At 40.1% G+C, this 21,282-nt stretch overlaps 1 protein-coding gene across 1 annotated transcript in view; it reads left to right on the top strand.

The window, feature by feature from the left end:
• The first annotated feature begins 10,088 nt into the window (after window positions 1-10,088).
• The window catches only part of EDTP (Egg-derived tyrosine phosphatase), a 50,066-nt gene continuing 38,872 nt past the window's right edge, over window positions 10,089-21,282 (top strand). Inside the window, exon 1 of the mRNA XM_073957456.1 lies at window positions 10,089-11,049. Coding sequence (XP_073813557.1) covers window positions 10,948-11,049 — 102 coding nt within the window. The 5' untranslated portion in view covers window positions 10,089-10,947. The remainder of the gene's footprint in view (window positions 11,050-21,282) is intronic.

Here is a 21,282-nt window from a genome sequence, read left to right as displayed (position 1 = left end):
TGTATTTTTTTAACATTGTTGGCATCCCAACTGTTAATTCTTTTGCAGAAATGTGGCAATTTGGTTTAAATTATTTACTGTTTACACCAACATTATAAATCGCCTTCAAATTTTTTGTTAAAAAAATAGAAGTGCGGAAGAAAAAGGACAATAAAAAAATCCTTACATAAAAGGCTAATGGATATTGACTTAACTGGGGCTCAAGGATCAAAATACACAAATTAATGGAATAATAATCACTGTATATTGTTCGATGTAACATCCAGAGTGTTAAAGAACTCTAATCACTAAAGGTTTTGTCTATAAAATCCATAGAATTGCCCAATAATTGCTCAATTTATGGGAAAATCGCCACAAGGACAATATCCTGTCTTTGGCTACCACCAAAGGGTTTTTGTTTTCAAACAAACTTCAAATCTATTGGATTTACTACTATTAACTAAAATATTTACAGTTTTGGTTGTAAACCCAACTAAATATATTTTTATTGTCCTCTTTCTGCCACGCTCCTATTATTTGAACAAAAAAAAAATGAAGGCGATTTATAATGTTAGTGTAAACAGTAAATAATTTGAAACAAATTGCCACATTTCTGCTTATGAATTAACAGTTGGGATGTTAGCAATGTTAAACAAATGCAGAATTGGGCAAAATGGTGAAGTTTAAACATGTTTTTTGGACATTTCCATTTTGCGCATGGGCACTCCTATAATTTTGAACGCAACTGTACTTCACCTCTCACTTCACACCTCAAGTATTTTGTTCACCCCATTTACTCCTATTTTTTTTGCGAATTTCTTGGGCAAAGATTCGTTAGAGTATTTAAAAAGACGGGTACAGCCTAGTCCGTCCATAAAATATTCGAAAAACAAATTTATTCTGGTGTATTTCGCAATGGCTTGCCTTTTTTGCATCTTTAAGTCCTAGGTACATAAGCAGCCTCGCCTGCTTGCCTTGCTTGTTTCTGATAAAAGAACAAAAAATAAAAGGGCGACCTAGTTCGAAAATTGGCTCGGCCTTCTTTATTCTTTTATCAGAAGCAAACAAGGCAAGCAGGTGAGGCTTCTTATGTACCTAGGCCTTTAGACTAATTAAAACCACATTCCGAGGAATGTCTTAAAATTCAATCCAAAGCACTGCATTAAAAGTCATGATTTGGATTCAAATGGACTGCTTCCTAGCTGTGTGCTGGGAAGCAAAATGGAGTGCTTCTTTTCTGCGCGCTCTATTGTAAAATTCACCGAGGAATCCATAGAAAAATATTTACTTCCGCGGCACTTGTACTAGTGATTTAACTGCTTGCGTGGGTGCAAAATTCTTGCTGCAGTTGGAATGGCGATCCCGGTTCCCCAGGTATAATAGATTTCGAGGCACCAACTTTCTTATAGGTTAGGTCTGCCAGCCTCAAGACACTCAGTAGTGTCATCTCCTTCTCTCCTATTTCGTCCACGTTTCCCAGAAGGTTTGCACTTTTTCTGCCCATACTGGCTTATCGGATGAACACCTTGGTAAGTGTCTACAGTGTTTTATTTTTACAGAATAGGCGTGTGAACAGCACACCCTTACCCCCGCCAGGGATAACAATCTTGGCGCGATGCGGGGGCTTAAGGTCACAATTTCCACACTCAACACCCTGGAAGTGTTTAGTTGGGGAACTGTGACCGACCAAAGGTTATCCAAGTAGCGGTGTCCTACTTATTAGAGACCCCCTAACGCCGGGGTGTCAGGCGAAACCGTGCCCATCGGTGTATTAAGGTTTGCAGTTAGGGTACCAACTGTATTAGAACGGAGCCTCGTTGATACCTAGGCATCTCAACGCAATAATGGCTTAGTTGTCATGTCCTTGCCATGGTACAGGAGGGCTATGCCATGGTGGACCTCACTTCCCCCACTAAATCTATGACGTATGCAGAACAAAAATTTAAACAAAAAAATAACCAAAACTAATTCGATTGATGACAACAATGCAATGCCTAAGGACAACTCTTCAGATTCAAAATCTAGTACCAAGTCTGGGGCAACCCAGCCAACGGTTGACGGGACGGTAGTGTCGGGAGGGGACGGACCTAAGATACCCACTCTGTGAGCTGTCACTGACAGTTTCGCTGAACAAAGCCGGAAACTCCTGGAGATACTGAGCAGACGTTGGCCCTGCGTCTTAGTCAGAATGACTATTCTACTGGAGCGGAGGACGGCTCATCGGATGACGAAATGAACACCACAGTCATTCCAGCGACTGTAGTTAACGATGAGTCGGCCTCAACCTCAGTGGAAGTAGCCACCTCTGGACCAACGGAGGCACCAGCTACCCAACCATCGGCCGCAGCCGATGTTGCTGGCTCACAAGGACTGGCTGCTGTTGAGGAAGGAGCTCCGACCAAAATACCGGCCGGAAAAGCTCCCACCACCTCAGATAGCTCTGCTAGTAAATGGGCCAAAAAGAGGAGGGCGTACCACAGAGCAATGCACTTCCTCAGGAAGTTCATTGACAGGGAACCCTCATCTATAACGCTGAGAGAATGCAAGCTGATCAGATTAACCTCAAGGTAGTGAGAAAGATCGAAAGATCTCACCCTCACTTACCCAAGGGAAGACCTGATATCAGCAAGCTTTCTCTTATTACGGCAAACGAAGAGGTTAGGTCAATGCCTACATCGACTCCCACAGCCCCCAAGGGCCAAACTGGGAGCGATGTTGACATGATCCGAAAACCATCAAATGATTCGCCTCCTTCGACCTCAAAGCTCTCTTCAAAGGGATGTCCCGTCACACAGACATGGCAAACCTCAAAGGAGAAGGCAGCCAAGCCGAAGGGGACGCATCGTAAGAGTTCAAAGTCTGGGAAGTCCGACCGAACACCGGTCTCCGCACCTGGGGGAGCACCTACCAAGCCCAATCCATCTCCACCAAAAAGCGCGGTGAAGAGAGACAGGTCAATGGAGGAGCCACTCCCCGGTGCTAAGAGACCCACTTCAGGTCAACAACCCAATACTCTTACTTCCCCAGCCGGTTGCCCTAAGACTGGGAACAGGAAAGATGCCGCAGCCAGTTCAGCCTCACAAGCTAACTTGGGCCACAAGGAATCTTCTCATCTCAAGACCAACAGCAGGGGAAAAAGAACAAGCAGACCGATGGTGCCGGATGAGTTGCGAGCAGCGGTCATCGATAAATCTGACCCTGATTGGATAATCAGAGAGGATCGATGGCTACTTATCGAAACTCGTCTGCGTGACATCGTGTTCGCAGGAGAAGGGGAACCTCCTAAACACACCCAATTTGGCAGTGCCGCTCCATATAGAGGCGTGAGGGTCATCTGTTGTGAAAATAGGGAATCTCTGGATTTCCTCACTTCCATGATAGAGGGTCTTGGCGAACTCTGGGAGGGATGTCAATTGGCAGTCGTTGGTGTCAATGAAGTCCCTTTCAGAAGAGTGTTGTCAGCTTGCCACCTCCACCTGTGGATCCCGCACGCATACTGACCATACTCGGCAGACAAAACCCCAATCTCCGGACCAGCACATGTTGCCATCAGGGTGTCAATAGACACTCAGGGGCAAGATTACCTAAGGATTCGAGAGGGCAGACTACACTTTGGTCTAGGATGGATCAGATTCCGCCTAGGACGAAAGTAGTGGAGGAACGGAAGCAGCAGCCGCTTCGCATAATGCAGATTAATCTGCATCACTGCAAAGCGGCTGCTGCTGAACTTCTTCTAGCCCTCAAGAAGTCTGAAGTTGACATCGTCTTAATCCAGGAGCCCTATTTATACAAGAATAAGATTGCTGGGTTAAACGATAGCAACTACACCACCTTCGCCACATCCAACGGGGACAAGGTAAGAACCTGTGTAGTTGCTAAGAAGAGTCTTAAACTAATATTTCTCTCTAATTTCAGCGGAGGTGATATTACGGCTGTAAGGATGGAATGCAGCTCCCATGGAGCCACCATATTCTCGTCCATATACATGCCATTCGAGAGCCCTGACCCACCGTGTAATGACGTGGAGAAGCTTGTCAAAGAGATGGGTAGCACTTGCCTCATCATCCTAGGATGTGATGCCAATGCTCACCATTTCCACTGGGGCAGCAGAGACACAAATGCCAGAGGTGAGTCCGTATTCGATTTTATCTTAAAATATAATCTCAGAATATGCAACAGGGGAAATGAATACACTTTTCAAAATAGAATCAGGGGGGAGGTTACAGACATAACCCTCACTAATAAAGACGAATCTATTATCAGTGACTGGAGGGTATCGGAAGAATGCTCCTTTTCGGATCATCGGAAGATATTCTTCCAAGTCTCTGTTAATGGCATTCGACTGCCACCATTTAGAAATCCACGGAAAACCGACTGGAACAAATTCAATGAAATAGTAAGCTCCAAGCTGGGAGTATCACGATACACCCAAACAGCCACAGAGGTTAATAGTGCAGTGAATCACGTGACAGAGGTTTTGGTGGACAGCTATGAGACCGCCTGCCCACTCACTTACCCAGGCAGAAGATGTCAACCGGTCTGTAGTGGGATTCTCTAACGTATTTTTTGGTTATCGACAACAATCGTTAAAATTAAAATGCTTATAATTTCATTAATTAAGTAAGTTTGTCGGTTGGTTTGCAACCAAAATAAAGTAGTCGCTATGTACTACCGATAGCAACAGTGTTGTCAACTTTCATTTGTACTTTTCATTCATAATTTTACGTTTTAATTTTAGCGATTTTTGTCGGTAACCAAAAAATACCTTAGGGAATCCCACTACTGGTGGTCGAAAGATCTGGCTAATCTCAGGAAGACTAGCAGAAGGCTCTACAACAAAGCCAACAAAACGAAGTTGTCCACAGATTGGGAGAACTACAAGGTATCTTTCAATAAGTACAACAGCGAAATAAAGAAGGCTAAACGCAGATCATGGGTCTGCTTTAGCGAGTCTATAGAGGGAGTAAAGGATGTAGCCAGGTTTCGTAGAGTACTGTCGAAGGACCCTAAATCCATCGGCAGTATCAAACGGGATGATGGCACTTGGACTATCTCCGGTCTAGAAACTCTGGATCTCCTGGCCAAAACCCACTTTCCCAACTGCATGGATGCACCAGATCGCTCAGCCGATCCACCAATGTGCAACCAAGCCACAGGGGAAGTGAGTGTCATCGAGGAGATTATAAGTCACCACAGGTCATACACTGGATTTTTACGGCCATAGTTCGCCCCATTCTGACTTATGGTTCATTGGTATGGTGGAATGCACTAAGTAAGACATCCCTTCTCCATAAGATTAATGTCGTTCAAAGAGCGGCGTCTCTCCTAATTACCGGTGCCATGAAAAGCACTCCACAGGCTGCTCTCAATGTATTACTAGATCTTCATCCGATGAATCTCGTGGTGCAGGAGTTGGCAGCAAAGAGTGCTCTCCGACTCAAGGAGTTAAGTTCATGGCGTAACTTCGACTACGGCCATGCTGCTATCTTACGACAATCTGGACTATCAGTGGGTTTGGAGGTAATTAGTGACTATATATCACCACAATTACACTTCGATGACATTGAAGTTCGGATACCTGACAGAGAAGCCTGGACCCACAACTCCCTACCTCTACCCGGTATAGAGATTTATACCGACGGATCCAAGATGGAAAAGGGAACAGGAGCGGGCGCGATATCCTCAACTTACGGATCTCGTACAAGCTAGGCGAAAATTGTAGCGTCTTCCAAGCCGAAATCTTTGCGGTCACGAAAGCAGCAGAATAGAGTTGTATAGTTCATGAACGAACTAGTTCAATTGAACGATTCATTGAAAACAGCGTATGAACTAGATCAGTCGATATAGTTCATTATAGTTCAATAGTTCACTGAACTATAATCAGTCGGTGACCGTACGATCAACGAACGATTCACAATCTAGTTCAACATGTCGTTCACAAATACATAAAGTGACGGCGTCGTCTATGTTAAGGGATGCCTTCGTAATGTGATCAGTTTGTTTATGTTTTGGATCAAGGTACATGGAATAGCTGTCCGAAAATGAAGATTTCTACAAAAACATAGGGACATAACATATTATAATATGTCGAATCGATTACCTAATGAATCTGCCTTTTTGGATAGAAAAAAAAGGGAAAACATAAAACGAAACACACACGCACAAAGCTTTTTCGCAATGACAATTTCTACACACACACACAGACAACATAAGATTTTTTGCCAGCCACATACGATTTTTATCCGAATGATTGAACTGGACAGTGAACTATGAACTAGATTACTGATCTAGTTCAGTTTAAAGAGCTGAGCTATTGAACTAGATTGTACAACTCTACAGCAGAATTGATTAAAAACATGGAAGGGGATATAGCCGGACCGGTGACTATCTATGTGGATAGCCAAGCGGCCCTAAAATCACTTAGATCCCATTCAATCAAATCTGCTGCGGTCTTGCACTGCAGGAAAGCTTTGGAGGCCCTACAATCAATCGTTACCTTGTGCTGGGTCCCGGGGCATTGCGACATCGAGGGAAATGAAAAGGCGGATGAACTGGCACGTCGCGGATCTGAGTCAAACGACAACGAAATCGATAACTCAATCAGGCCACCCTTGTGTTACTTCATGCGGCTCCTAGAACAAGCATACAGGGAAAAGGCTGGTCAGATTTGGAATAACGAACCTGGCTGCAAGGTATCAAAGGCAATCTGGCCCAACCTCTCCAAACGGAAGACCACTTCTCTACTCTCTATGAGAAAACCCGACCTAAAACTAATGATTGGAGTTATCACGGGACACTGCAGGATAAGATCAATGACCTGCATATGGGATAGAGATGACCCCACGGACTACTGCAGATTATGCGAAGACGAAGAAGAAACAGAGACGATTGAGCACTTATTATGCCGTTGTCCAATGCTCAGGACCAGGAGAATTCAAACAATGGGTGAACATACGTTATCATCTCTGACAACATTCTGCCAAGCCGAGCCGACAACACTGCTTCTTCTCGCCAAGGGTCTGAAGTGACTTCAACATGAACAAACTACAGCATCTTAATACGGCAAACCTCCTTACTCGCTCTCTCTCTCTCTTTACAAATAATTTCTCAATCCGTAGCACTAAAGCTGAAAACAGATACAACGTTTGATTAAAGTTTTGTGTCGTTTTGGCCGTTTTTACACTGTTGGGCATGATGCCGAAAAATTCAAATTCATTTGAAATATATGCCGACAAACAGATAAACGCTGGACTTTGGTATCGTCGTCGCCTTTTGTTGTTGTTTTTTCTCGACGCCCAACGCAAAACTTTAATCAAACGTTGTATCTGTTTTCAGCTTTACTTAATCATTCTCAACTATCTTCTAATTTACTTAATTATTCCTTTTTCTTACTTCTCGATACCTCCTATGCTATTATTTCTTTTCTTTTCTCTTACCCGTACTATAGGATGAACACAATGGACCATAAGGTCTCCGAGTGGAGTGGCTGTTCAACACGACAGCTGCGCGTCCTTTAACCTAACCTACCTTTAGTAACCACAACCAATTCGTTTGATGGAAAGAAAACGTTTCGGTGCGTGTCAGTTTCGAATTTCACTTGCGAGACTCAGGCTAGGATCTTTTTGACAAAAGTTTTTCAATACAGTACTGCCCTTCTGTCGGCGTCTGTTCAAATCCTTTCCCTGGACCTCCCACTTTAATTTGCCAATTACCTATTATGGCCTTGCTGACACTTTCTTTTTTTTCCTTTTTACGCTCTCCAATCTTTTTCTCAAATTCAGCAAGCAATAACGATAACGATCTTCCCATCATCATCTTAAAAATTTATCCATGGTGAACACAACGGACCTAAGGTCTCCGAATGAATTTGTTGTTGTAGCAACGCATATACATATGTTCCTTCGTGTAGTATTTCAATTAATTGGGTTGGGTTCTTCTGGTTCTTCTGCGTCCACAAAGAATCAAGAGACAGGTAAGTGGGGTTAGCTGGATAGCTAAACAAGTGCAGCGTTTCGTGTGGTCCCAATCCACATGCAGGGCATGTGTTGGGTATCGTGGCATCAATTTGGACCAAATATGAATTTAGACGACTGCATCGTCCACCAATCGTGTTTGCCTTGGCTGCTGGTCTAGAGGTTCTCGTTTGTACCTTTGGACCTCTCTAAGTCATAAAGATCTCTCCTGGCGTGCTGGGTGGGGGGAAGTCTGTCTACTAAATCGTGACAAGGATGCTCACTGCGATAACACTCAAGTAGGCACTGCATCGACAACATCCTGTTATCCTGTGTACCGGTAAAATCTTCCTCTCATGAAGATGGCTCACTGGTGTCATGAGGAGGCACCCTGTTGCAGTTCCCAGGTTGGAATTCTGGCATTTGCATACAACGTTGGTGCCGCATAGCTTACCACAGACCGACCTATTGCTTTGCAAGAGGCCAACAAGTTTCTTTGTCAGCAACTTGAGGACCTTGTTCTTATCGCAAAAAGCTGTAGCATGGTACAATAATTCATAGGTAGGCCAGGTATGAGAATCACCAAAAAAATACAACCCTGTCGCTATGGCTTAAAACGTCAAAATTGTTTTGATGAATGATAACGGATGAGTATACAAAGAAGAAGAAGAAGAACGAAATGTTGAAATAAAAACAAAACAGAGTTGAATTTGTTGATCAATAATAAATATCAACTCTGCATGTCAACACGGTTTTGACAGATTAAGCCATAACAAAAAAAAATTGCAATCAGCTGTTAGCTGTGGCCTACCTAAGAATTATTGTACCATGAGCTGTAGCTTGCGCGGACGACTTAAACATGCTATCGAACGATACACCCAACAGAGGTCCGCAAAATGCATATAAAAGGCACACTCTATTGCCTTTTCCCAAAAGCGAATAGTGCAGTGCCTTGCATATAAAAAATATGAAGGTGCAAAAAGCAGATTCACCCCAAAAAATGATTCACTGCTTTAGTGCATGCTTGCTTGCTTTTACATTTGTATTCACACGATTCGCAAATGCAGTATGCACAATACTGCATACCACCACACAGTATCGTACCATCTTCTGTTTGAATAAATGAATACATTTGCTAAATTTCGCTTTTTCTTTGAGTTTCTTTAATAATAGGATAAACTAAACTAGTAATTGTTTTTATTGTCTCAACATTAATTTTTTTATGTTTATTAACATGTAAATTTGACCAGAAATATCTACTGCTTTTTGTAATGCAACGTGCTTTTTCGAAGGCAGCGTGCACAAAAAAGGCAACGAGCTCTTGTAGTGTGTTGTGTGTGTGCAATTGGCACACACTCATGAAAGTAAAGGCAAAGCAAGCAATAGCATTAAACAGAGATGGCAATAGCAAGCAATGAAAAAAGCACGAAATCGCGAATATGCATTAAAAGCGAGTGGCATTTTGCGGACCTCTGACACCCAATATTTTGGGTAGTTAGTGAAAATGAAAAATGAGTTAGAGAATCGCACTTTGGGGCCGTTCGGCCGTTCATAAGGGATAATAATCGCCCTCATAAAGCATAGTACACACGGTCCAACAAAACTGACAGTCAACGTACTTTTACGGCAATTTTTTGGCAAATAAAAACTTTTTGTTACCTAAAAATGATTGAAATACAACATTTAAGGTATAATTTAGTGATTAGGAATGTAATTATTCAGCTAGACTTTGATATTAACGAAATAGACCTCGATGACTGTTAGTTTTGTTGGACCGTGTGTACTATGCTAAACCAATCAGTGCTTGATCAGGCGTATGTGTCCCTAAATCCATAACTTTCACTCCATAAAAATGAAACAAAATTATAAAGAAAATATTTTTTATTTTTTTATTTTATTTGATATCAATACATAAAAAGCCTTTAACGCCAATTATACATGTATTTTTCATTTAAAATTTTCAGAGAACAAGAATTCAGCCCCAGGTTCTGGAACAGATCAAGGATTCAAATTATTTTTTAACCTTTTTCTAATCACCCTGTGCGATAATTAACGGTTGTTGTAAGTTACAAACGACGCAATTAGTGGCAAAGTAACGTAATGAGTGTTTGTTTTGCAACGACTACCAACTACCAATATAGCCGGTTTCGATTGCTGAAGTAATCGAGTAGTTGAATAGACGCGTTGTCAAATTCAACAAAAAATCTCTCATTAATCGCCAACAACATAATTTATTTTTATCTATCGGTGCGGGTGTGTTTGACAAATATTGTTTTCGTGCAATATATTTTGTGTTATTTCTTTCTATTCGTCTAAACAAATGCATTTCTCTAACGTCATAGCTGGGAAGGATAATTTGCGCAACAAAACCCAAACGTAGGTTTTCGGTCGCGTGTAACCCAAAAAAAAAACAGAAGACAAGGCGTTGCGTTTTTTCCACCACTATAAAGCTTATGAATAGGAGCTATAAAGTCACCAACAACAACAGAAACAATAATAAAAAACATCAACAGCAAATCATTTGAAATACGCAATAAACAATCTGGTTGATTTATATATGTATTTGTATGTGTGTGTTGTTGGTTCTGTGTTTTGGGGCTAAAACTAAACAAGAAAAAATAACAACAAGCAAAATATTTTTCTCATTGCTTAAAAAATATATTGAAAACGAAAATAAAAGAAGAAGAATTTCAGAAAGTCGTCTGTGAAACAAACAAAAATAGCAACAACAACAGTAAAAAATACCAACAAAAATTTTGTTTCTGTGCTTTTGTTTTTAATGCATTATTTAAATGAACAATTTATTTTGCTGACAAAAAGAAAAAGGAACAAATAGTAAATAAATAAAAACATAGAAAAAAATACAAAATAAAAACAAATAAAACAACAACAAACAAGAACGGTGTGAAGGGAAGATAAGGTGGCAAAATAAGAAGAGTAGAGGAAACAATCTACGGTTGTTGCATAAATTAAATGCATCATCACAGACAACACCAACAAAAACATCAAGAGTACAATGTCCAATATGCAAGAAGTGACCCAAAAGGATTTGCACGATTTGTTAGAAATTTTCGAAAGAAAATCCTTCGAAGCGGGTCCATGTGAGGAAGGTACATTGGTAAGTAGTTGAATTTTGTCTTTAATGTGTTTGTAGGCTAATTTTGTGTTAGTTCTAGGGAAGTACTCCATATGGTTCAAACCAACATAGGATTTTACACGAATGAATTTGAAAACAAATAATCTGATTTAAGATAATTTTAAGCTTACAATTTGGTTGGACGGTCTAGACTCTAGAGAGGTTGGCTGGCCTAAGTAATGCCGGCTAACCATGTCTGCCATTATTATACGTCGAAGTGAATAGTTTTCCCTTTATGTTATCGAAAAAATGTGTAGATTCTTTCAGTTCTGGGCTAACTATTGCCCAGGGGCCATGGTACAATTACGATATGCCTTGCAAGGGTCTCAATTCTTGCTCTATGAAAAAATGAAAAGAAAAGTTTTAAAAAGGAAATAAATGTCAAATGAAAATTTTCATAGAACCATAACCCAGCCCCTGACGGAGTGCTAATATTTATACTTTTCTACGCTATGAGCAGATGCAGGAGGGAGTTAATTGGGGACTATGGTTAAAACACATATGCATTTTGTGGACCTTAAAGTTAGGGAACTTACACTTGAAGTCAACAGGTAGTAACCTAGATACTAGACTGACTTCCTGAGGCAATGAGATATTGGCTGAAGATTAAGAAAATTATGGGAAACGGTTTTATCACTCTTGAAACCAGGAAAGAATGTTGGTAGAACGGTTGTTGTTGTAGACACGCAAATATGTTACATCGTGTATTATTTCAGTTATCGGATTCTGTTTCCTTTGTATCCAAACTCAAAATTTCTGCAAATTGCACTGGCTGCGTCCATAAAGAATCTAGAAACGGTGAGTGGTTTAGCTGGGCAGATAAACAAATATAAAGTACGTTTTAATGGTAAGACAGCAACCCTTTTAGTACCACAGCTGGAGTGAGACAAGGATGTGTATTATCCCCACATTATTCCTCATACTCTTGGACTGGGTAATGGAGGAAACAAATTCACAAGTTCCTGAGGGTATAAGATGGAATTTAAACAGTTTTCTTTGTGATATTGACTACGCTGATGACATATGTCTGATGACTCAGAAACACTCTGTTATGGAAGCAAAACTTAAGAAATTATCCGAAAACGCGAATAGGGTCGGATTACGAATAAATTTCACCAAGACCAAACTAATGCGTATATGTTCAGAAAACTCAACCCCAATGACAATCAATGGTACACTATTGAAGATGTGTCTTCATTCAATTACCTAGGATGTACAATATCTAGAGATGGCAGTTCAGCGAAAGACATAAATATTTGTATCAATAAGGCGTGATCTGCATTTATGAAATTATATAAAATATGGAGATCCAACATCATATCCAAGAAAACTATAGGTATAGAATATTCAACAGCAGCGCCAAGTCTGTTTTACTATATGGATGTACAACATGGAGCTTTACAAAAGCAACTCAACAGAAATTACAATCATTTGTGAACAGCTGTCTGAGGCAAATATTACGCATTTATTGGCCCAACTGGATCTCAAACGAAGCTTTATGGCAAATGGCAAACTGCAGTCCATTATTCGTTGAAATAAGGAAGAGGAGAAAGTGGACATGGATTGGTCACACGCTTAGACGACCACCATCAGAAATATCAAGATCATCATTTGAATGGAATCCTCAAGGGCACCGCAGCCAAGGGCGTCCGCGTAATACATGGATACGATGTGTGAAACAAGAATATGAAGCAAGCACCAAGTCAAGGTGCTAGCAAGAGATAGAGAGATATGGAGAGATTTTGTTAATGCCCTATGTTCTTCGTGAACGTTTTGTTTGTTTATATAACAATTTTATTAGCAAAAATTATACATAAATAAAAAAAGGACATATATATAAACAAAAGCAACGTGTCTTGTGGTCCCGATCCACATGTCGGGCATATGTTGGGTATCGTGGCATCAATTCGGGCCCGGCATGAATTGAGTCGGCGGCATCGTCCGGATCTTAACTGGGCTAAAATAACTCGTTTTTGCCTTGACAGTTCTTCTGTTGTGATAGTTGGGGGTACGGCATTTGCAAAGACAACTCAGTGGGATCGCTGAATATACTGGCTTTGCTAAGAAGAGCATCCCTGGTCTAGAGGTTCTCGTTTTACTTTTTTTCTAGATCATGAAGATATCTTCTGCCTGGGCGGGGGAAGCCTGTAGCAGAACTGAATATTCTTCCACTGCGTAGCACTAATATTTGTCAGCACCCCAAGTGCTGCCGGCCAGAGACTTGAGGACGTTGTTATCGCAAATAGTTGTGGCATGTGCAGACTTAAACATGATATCGAACGTTACGCCCAACATTTTGTGGTAGTTAGTGGTAGGAATCAGTGCACCATCAACCACTATGTTCAGTTGGAGCCTCACTTTAGCCTTCCATGTGATGAACAAGATCGTAAAATCATCCGCATCATCCGTGTGGAGGGTGTGGAATTTCAGAAATGTAAAGATTAAACAGTTCCGTACATATCACAATGCATGGGGAACTCCCTGTTTCACTCTACGGGGTTTGGCTACGGCGGTCGGGATTGAATCGGAGGAATCTTCGACCAGGGGCCGTCACCTCAACAATTATGGTAGAGCGGTTTTTACTTTCATCGTCGTGACACTGGTCGTGACATAACCGAGAAAATACTGCCATAATTTACGATGGAAGATGTTCTCTGTGTCATCCGAAGATGGGAAAATGTTTTGTCATCAACACTTGCCCTAAAGGAATTTATCCAAAACTTTTCTGTACGCGATAGATGGGGGATGTACTCCGAGGATAGCATTCACACAATACTTGTTTAAGTCATCTGCGACTTAATCTGTGTGAATGATATTCAGATCTGCTTAGTAGGACTGATGATCTAGGAGTTCTCTCGTGTAACTTTGAACGTTTCTTTCTAGATCATGAAGATCCCTACTTACATGAATATTTTCCCATCGCGTTGCACTTATATTCGCGGACCACACTGGTGCCGCATAGCTTACCACAGACAGCCGCCTATCACGTAATGCATATGTGGTCGATCATACTGTCGAATGTGACACCTAGAATATTGGGGCAGTTTGTGGTTGGAATTCTGCTACCATCGACCACGACATTCAACTCTCTTCTCAACTTCGCCGTCCATGTGGTGAACAGAGTGACCGTAGATTTAGTGGCAGAAATTTGCATATTCCTCGAGTCGAAAAAGGTGGTAAGATCTGTCAAATAGGAGTTCAAACATTCACAATGACATCAGGGAAGGTACCTGGACGCCAAAGTCGTACAATCATCCACATACGTTACGATTAAACATTTCCGGACATATCACCGGATTCATCATTTCTGGCATCCTTGCCTGGCTTTAGTAGCGAGATCACCCTGCCCATTTTCTAGTTGCTAGCGACAGGTTGAGAACACTGGCGAGATACTCGACTCCCGGCGCATTACCATGTAGATCATCAGGGCCCGCTTTGGATGATTTAGCATTTCTGATGACATTCGCAACATTATCCAATGTAAATAGTGGAATTTTATGCTCGCAGGAAGAGATCTAATGCGAGGTAGTACTTTTCTTATCGACCTGTAACTTAGAGCTGGCAAAAAATCGATGGCACTATCGATAATATCGATTATTATTTAAAAATTCAATATCGATAGATAGTTTTGCCTATCGATATTATCGGAATAAAAACCCCTAACCTGAAATCCATTGAAATAAATAGAAATTAGCTGCTTTTCGGTTATGTGTGTGTAAGAAAGTAAGTCAATAATCACACGCACACATTTTTCGGTAAAATAAAATTTATTTTTTTTTTACATTTTTATAAAATTAAAGAAGTTGTTTATTCTCCTTTACATTTCTGTGAACTACTTTTGCATAATTTCAAGAAATTCATTGACATTTCCGCCATTTTCATCTCCAAATTAATGGCGATGACAACTTAACGATAATATCGATAGCAATCGATATTTTAAAATATTATATCGAAAATATCTAATGTTGGGAATATCGATGGTTTGCCAGCTCTACTGTAACTACTTGTGTGTGCGACAAACTGTCGATTAAGATAACTTGAACACCTATTCGGATCGGTCAGCGTAACTTCGCCAAACGTGATTGAAATCCAATCTTCATTCTTTGCAGAGCTCGAGTGTGACTTAGCCGTTGCTCACCATTCACTTATTCCGGCTCCAACCAACCACCGACCAACCTATTAACTTCTAGTGTCAGCTGCCTGACCTGGCGTAGTTCATGTGAAGAAATCACCAAGGAACGTATTACCAGTATGATTAAGTCAGAAATCCCAGGTTTTTGGAAGTCAATACTGAGTACGGCTGCAGAAATAAAAAGCCTGTTAACTAATAAATTTTAAAATATTTAAAGTTACGGACGTTACAAAATAGTGGGAAGAGTTCACTTCAGATTATTATTGGGTGCACCACGTTACATTATCAAATGGTGGAATAACGCTTAACGAGCATTCAAACTTTGTTTCATTGAATTATTCTTCTTAACGCTTCTATTTTTTACTATGTTGTTGTTGCTGCTGTTTTTGTACTTGTTGTTATTTACACTTTTCTAACTGAACAAGATAAGCAAATAGAAATTAAATTGTTTATTTTAGTACAACAAGAAAAACAACCACAATAACAACAACAACAAAACAAACCCATTAGTGATAACAAAAGGTTTCGAGGGGAGGGTTATATGACCGACTGACAACTGGCTGACAAGCAGCAAATAAGCCTAACCAACTACAACAATCTCTCTGAGAACTTGTCAATAAATAGAAGGGTAATGGAAATTAAAAGATTGTTGTTGTCATAGTTGACGTTAGCAGCACGTTTCTAGGAATAGTTATTTGCTTGCTCATTTTTTATTTTATTTGTGTTTATTTTTTGAATACCCTACATAATGGAAGTGGAATGAAATTGTTAACAGCAACAATAGATAGATCATTTTGCTGCTTTTTGTGCAAGAAAGGAGGATGGAGTGAATCGAAAATCAGATGTACAAAAGTTCAGCGCCTATAGGCTTGTAATGATTTCTTCCTTGTCCTTTAAATGACTCAATTGGACTGAGAATCCAATGGAAACTCTAGTTTCCACTACGTATGAAATTGTTAGGGCTTTAACATTTTCGACATTGCCGATCATAGCCTCCTTATACATTGTTGTTGCTGTTGTTTGTATTTTTTAAATTATATCGTCAATGTTTTATATTTTATTGCTTGCTGATTGTTTTTGCTGTACTTTGCTTTTGTTTTGTTTCATCGTTTTTTTTCTTAATATTTTCTTGACTTTCCAAGGTGCCACCAAGCAAGTGTGAGGTGTTAATTATAGCTTGCATTTTTTTATTCATACATTCACGGCTACACACTTTCACACAAATATTAAAAAAAAAAATTGTTTTACACGGCGCCACAATTATTACACGTCAAATTTGTTTAAAACGCCTTAGGCAAGCGACTGCCATCCATCCATATGCCCTATAACATCAACGAGGGAATATTACTAGGTAACATTTACGATCGATGCAAAAAGGTCAGATATTTTTGGTTATCACATTTTTAGTTACTGGCACTATTTTTATTAGCAACGTGTAATCAAGTTTAAACTGAATTTGTAAATATTTCTTATCACTTTGGAAATATGTGTGTTAGTTTGATGGATTACATGAGGCCTTATGAGGAACTACTATTTTGTAAAATGTGATTAAACAAGTAAGAAATTATCAAATGGTTTTGCCGAATGTCATATAAACTTATAGTCAGGATGTAAGGGATTGACTTTTCTATTGCACCAGCCTATCCCGCTTGAGGTAGAGTTCCTTAACGTATACATTCTGCCAATACATAGCTGTACTCCAGGTTATAAGGTCCAACATTAGACCGCTTTTGGAGGGTCATAATCTACTGGTCTAAGGGGGCATTAATGCTCAACATATTGTTGTGGCATTTTTTATGATTTATTTATTTTATTTATTTCAATTTTCATATGCCCAGTCTTTCGACCTTAAGGCTGTATACTACAGTATAATGTTCAATTTAATATTATATAAAATAGCTTAAATATAACAAGGGAGGGATGTTAGAACTACTCAAAAAAATAATTACTATGTATAAAAAAGGGGGCAGTAATTATAAAATAAAAAAAATGTAAATAAAAAACATTTTGATTAATTGAATTTTGATACTCCAAGAATGGAAAGGATAATAAACTACTCCAAAAGAAATACAGCATTTATAATAAGAGCAATATAAATATGCTAAATAATATTAAATTTTTTATTTTTTGATTAATGAGAATTTCAAAAACAAATATTTTATGAAAATTCATTATTTTTTATGAAACTTCAGATCATTAAATGCAAAGTAAGAATTTGAACTACTCCAATAAAAACTACATTTACATCTGAATATGAAATGAACCACTCAGTGATGTGCCTAAATATTTCAAGCAAAATACGACACAGTGACTACATTCAAATTCACATGTATGCAGCATAGGAAAAAAAATATTTAAAGCATTTGAGCTATAAGCGGATAATATGAAAATTAATATAAATAGATCACAATTGGGAGTAACGTGAAACAATATACTCCAACATTTTTCTTCGGAATACAACTAGTGAAAGACCAAACACTCCTCTTAGGGGCAGTGGCAATACATTATATACTCCCATTTGCTCCCCGGCAATGACCTGAGGGCTATAATGCTGGCTGAGCAGATTCGCCATGTATAACCATTGTATCGCCATGTATAACCATTGTATCACCAGTACTGCGATTCTGTAACTAGTTACCGACAGAATTACCGACAATTATAAATAACTGGGAATAGAACATTAGTGGAGTCGATAGCTGAAACAATTTTGTTTTTTTCAAAATAGTCTGGCTTAATCCCATTGTTGTTGTTTTATTATTTCAAAACAACTAATTTATTAGTGGAAATCGGAGCTGGTATAAGAAGGAAAAGAAGGAAGATAGAATTAGGTTTGATAGATAGGTTAGGGTTGAGGATGCGCAGCTGCTGTAATGGCAGCCACTCCACTCGGAGACCCTGAGGTCCATTGTGATCACCCTGGTTGTTGAAAGAGGGAGTTGTAGAGATGGTTATAGATGTATTAAAGTTGTGATGGTGGTGTTAAATTGTTGAGGTGAGGAGTGAGTTAGGTGAGGTGGTGATGATGCTTGATGATTTGGGCTATGGCTTCACATGTTTGTTGGGACTGATGAGTTTATGAAAGACTTGCTGTACATTGGTTGTGATAATGGTGTTGTGCTGAATTGTAGTGATGATTTTGACTATTGCTTTGCTTTTGTGATACAGAGTTGAGTTGAGGATGGGTTGTTTGTGATGAGTTGATGAGGAGCTTCAGTAAATTCTAGAGATGATGTGTGTGTTGCACTGAGAGGAGTGTGCGAGATATAGATTATTGTAATGTCGTGTGCTGGACCAGCGATCCATTGCGTTCGTCCTGAAAGATAGATATGCGAGATGTGGTAGGAGGGGGGAAGGAAGTTGGAGAGGTGGAAGGAAGTATATGGAAAGTAGAAGGATGGGGTAGAGGTAATTAGTCTATGTATGATATGATCTATGCTGTCCCGCCACTAGCCACTTAAGACACCTACAGTAGGTCAATCGGGTTGTGGGGTCAACAGAGGAAAAATAGGAGAGGGATTGTATATCATGCACACCAAACAGTCGGTGTCTCTTTACATACAGTATAGGACACCGACAGAGAAGATGCTCAATTGTCTCCGCCTCCTCCACGTCCTCGCACAGCCTACAATATTCACTGTTGTTGTTTTCCCATTTGCAAGTCATAGATCTAATGTTGCAGTGACCAGTATTACCCCTACAACAACTCTGATCTTCGACTGGCACAACGAGAGAAGGGAAGCAGTTCTACGCACCGAGATTTCCGACCAGATTGACGTTGCAACCCGACATCCAGGAGCAACTTGCCAAATTCTTTTGGTTTTCTCAACGTAGAACCCGGTGAGTTTGTCGATGGACTGACAAAGCGGAGGTTTCACACCAACCTCCACTTGCATGTTGGTTGATTGTGATCCCCGCCTCGCCAGTTCATTCACAATCTCATTTCCATCTACACTACAGTGACCAGGTACCCAACAAAGTCTTACTGACATACCACAGGTTTTAAGGACAAACCTACTTTACTTTAGTCGATAGTTTTTCGAGCATTCCGGGAGTGACATGGCGAAGAAACGAGTATTAGAACTCTTTCTGCCGAGTAGGAATCAATACAATTTACACTGCATGATGTTGCAAAGCGTTTGGGCTCTGATAAAATCTCCATGGTAATGCTGAAACATATGTACTAGCCACCCTCCTCGTTCCCGAAGTCTGGAAAATGGGCAGGGTGGTCCCGCTATTAAAGCCAGGCAAGTATGCCGTCAAAAGTGAATTGTACAGGGCAATTTCGCTTTTATCACCCGTATCAAAGTCTCTTGAGGACTTACTCCTCCCCAGATATAGCTATCCAATTGCTGATCATCAACATGGGTTCCGTAAGCCGCACAGCACGACAACAGCGCTGCACGCCATCTCCACAGGACTAAACCAGAGCAAGCCGTGGACAGTATAGGTGGCGTTCGACCTATAAATAGCCTTTGGTACAGTCAAGTTCTCCAAGTTTGAGCAGACAACCCTCCGCTCAAGCTTGAGACGTTGAACAATCAATTATATGCGTGGACGCCAGTCGTACCTGGAACTCAGGAGTAAGAAGTCCAATGCCCGTAGAGAGAAATATGCTGTTACCCTGTGTATGGTGATATTTCGTGGTCATCGACCTCTCCCGTATTTTACCGCCTCCAGACGGCATTGAGATCATAACGCATGAGGATGATTGTACGATCTTGGCGTCAGGAACCTCCCTGATCTCATTTGTGAAAGGCTGTATTGTATTTTACTGATCTTGCCAACTTTTTCTACGCGAGGAATATGCAAATATCCGCCACTAAATCTACGTTCACTCTCTTCACCATATTGACTGTAGAGGTCAGCACGATTGTGGCAGAATTCTGACCACTAACCACCCCAAGATTATAGGGTTCACATTCGAGCATGTTCTCGTTGTCCGCGCATGCCACATCTATTTGCGACAAGGTCCTCAAGTACCTAGCCGGCAGCACTTTGGGTGCAGACAAAGAAACCTTCCCAACCCAAGTCTGTCAAACAGATTCTAATAACATTTACACAGATGCAGTCGCAGATGCAATAAACAACTATCGTGTGAATGTGGTCCTCGGAGTACAACTCCATCTATCGCAGCTGTCAGTCAAACCCACGGGGTTCTTTCGTACCGGATTGACCCAAAACTGTAGGATTTCGGAAGCGGGTGTCAACCCAGCATCAAACCAACGTTTCTACGTAGGTTTCTTTGCTGCTACAACAACAACAGTAGCCTGTCAGAATTACAATTCCTTCTGACTCGTCTAAATATCTGTAGCGAAAAGTATGGGTTAAAGATCAACATCCCAAAAACTAAATATATGATTATATCCAAATCCAGAAACGAAGAAACAACCGAATTACAAATAAATAATGTACATATAGATAGAGTACAGACTTTTAAATATCTCGGCGTCAAAATAAATGAAAACTGGGATAACACAAAAGAAATACGATGCAGAATAGAAATGGCGAGAGGTGCATTTTTCAAATACAAAAATGTCTTATGCAGTCATGACATAAACTTGGAAATAAAAATTCGATTTGTTAAAACTTATGTCTGGTCGGTCTTGCTGTACGCCTCAGAAGTATGGACGCTAAAAGCCGTTGACATAAAGAAACTAGAATCTTTTGAAACGTGGATTTATCGACGTATCCTAAAAATCCCATGGACACATTTGATACCCAATTCAGTAGTTCTGACAAGGGTTAATCGAGAACGTGAACTAATTACAACAATAAAAAGAAGAAAAGTGTCATATCTTGGACATATAATGAGGAACCGAAAATACAAGCTGCTCCAAACCATAATCGGTGGAACGATAGAAGGGAAGCCATCCAGAGGACGGAAAGATACATCATGGATTGGCAATATTCTGAAATGGACCGGCATTGAAAATTTCTCATTCCTACTGAGTGAAGCCAGAAATAGAGAAGCTTTTATGGAGATCACGAATAATATATGAATATACCTTAAAATTTGTAACAAATAATGATATATAATTGTATTGGTCGCTTATATTCGGAGATCGAATATGCAAATAAAGAAG

The sequence above is a fragment of the Musca autumnalis genome, unplaced genomic scaffold, assembly GCF_047663935.1.
Source record: "Musca autumnalis isolate F117 unplaced genomic scaffold, ASM4766393v1 scaffold_5, whole genome shotgun sequence".
Lineage (NCBI taxonomy): Eukaryota > Metazoa > Arthropoda > Insecta > Diptera > Muscidae > Musca > Musca autumnalis.
This window is presented reverse-complemented; position numbering and strand designations above follow the sequence as displayed.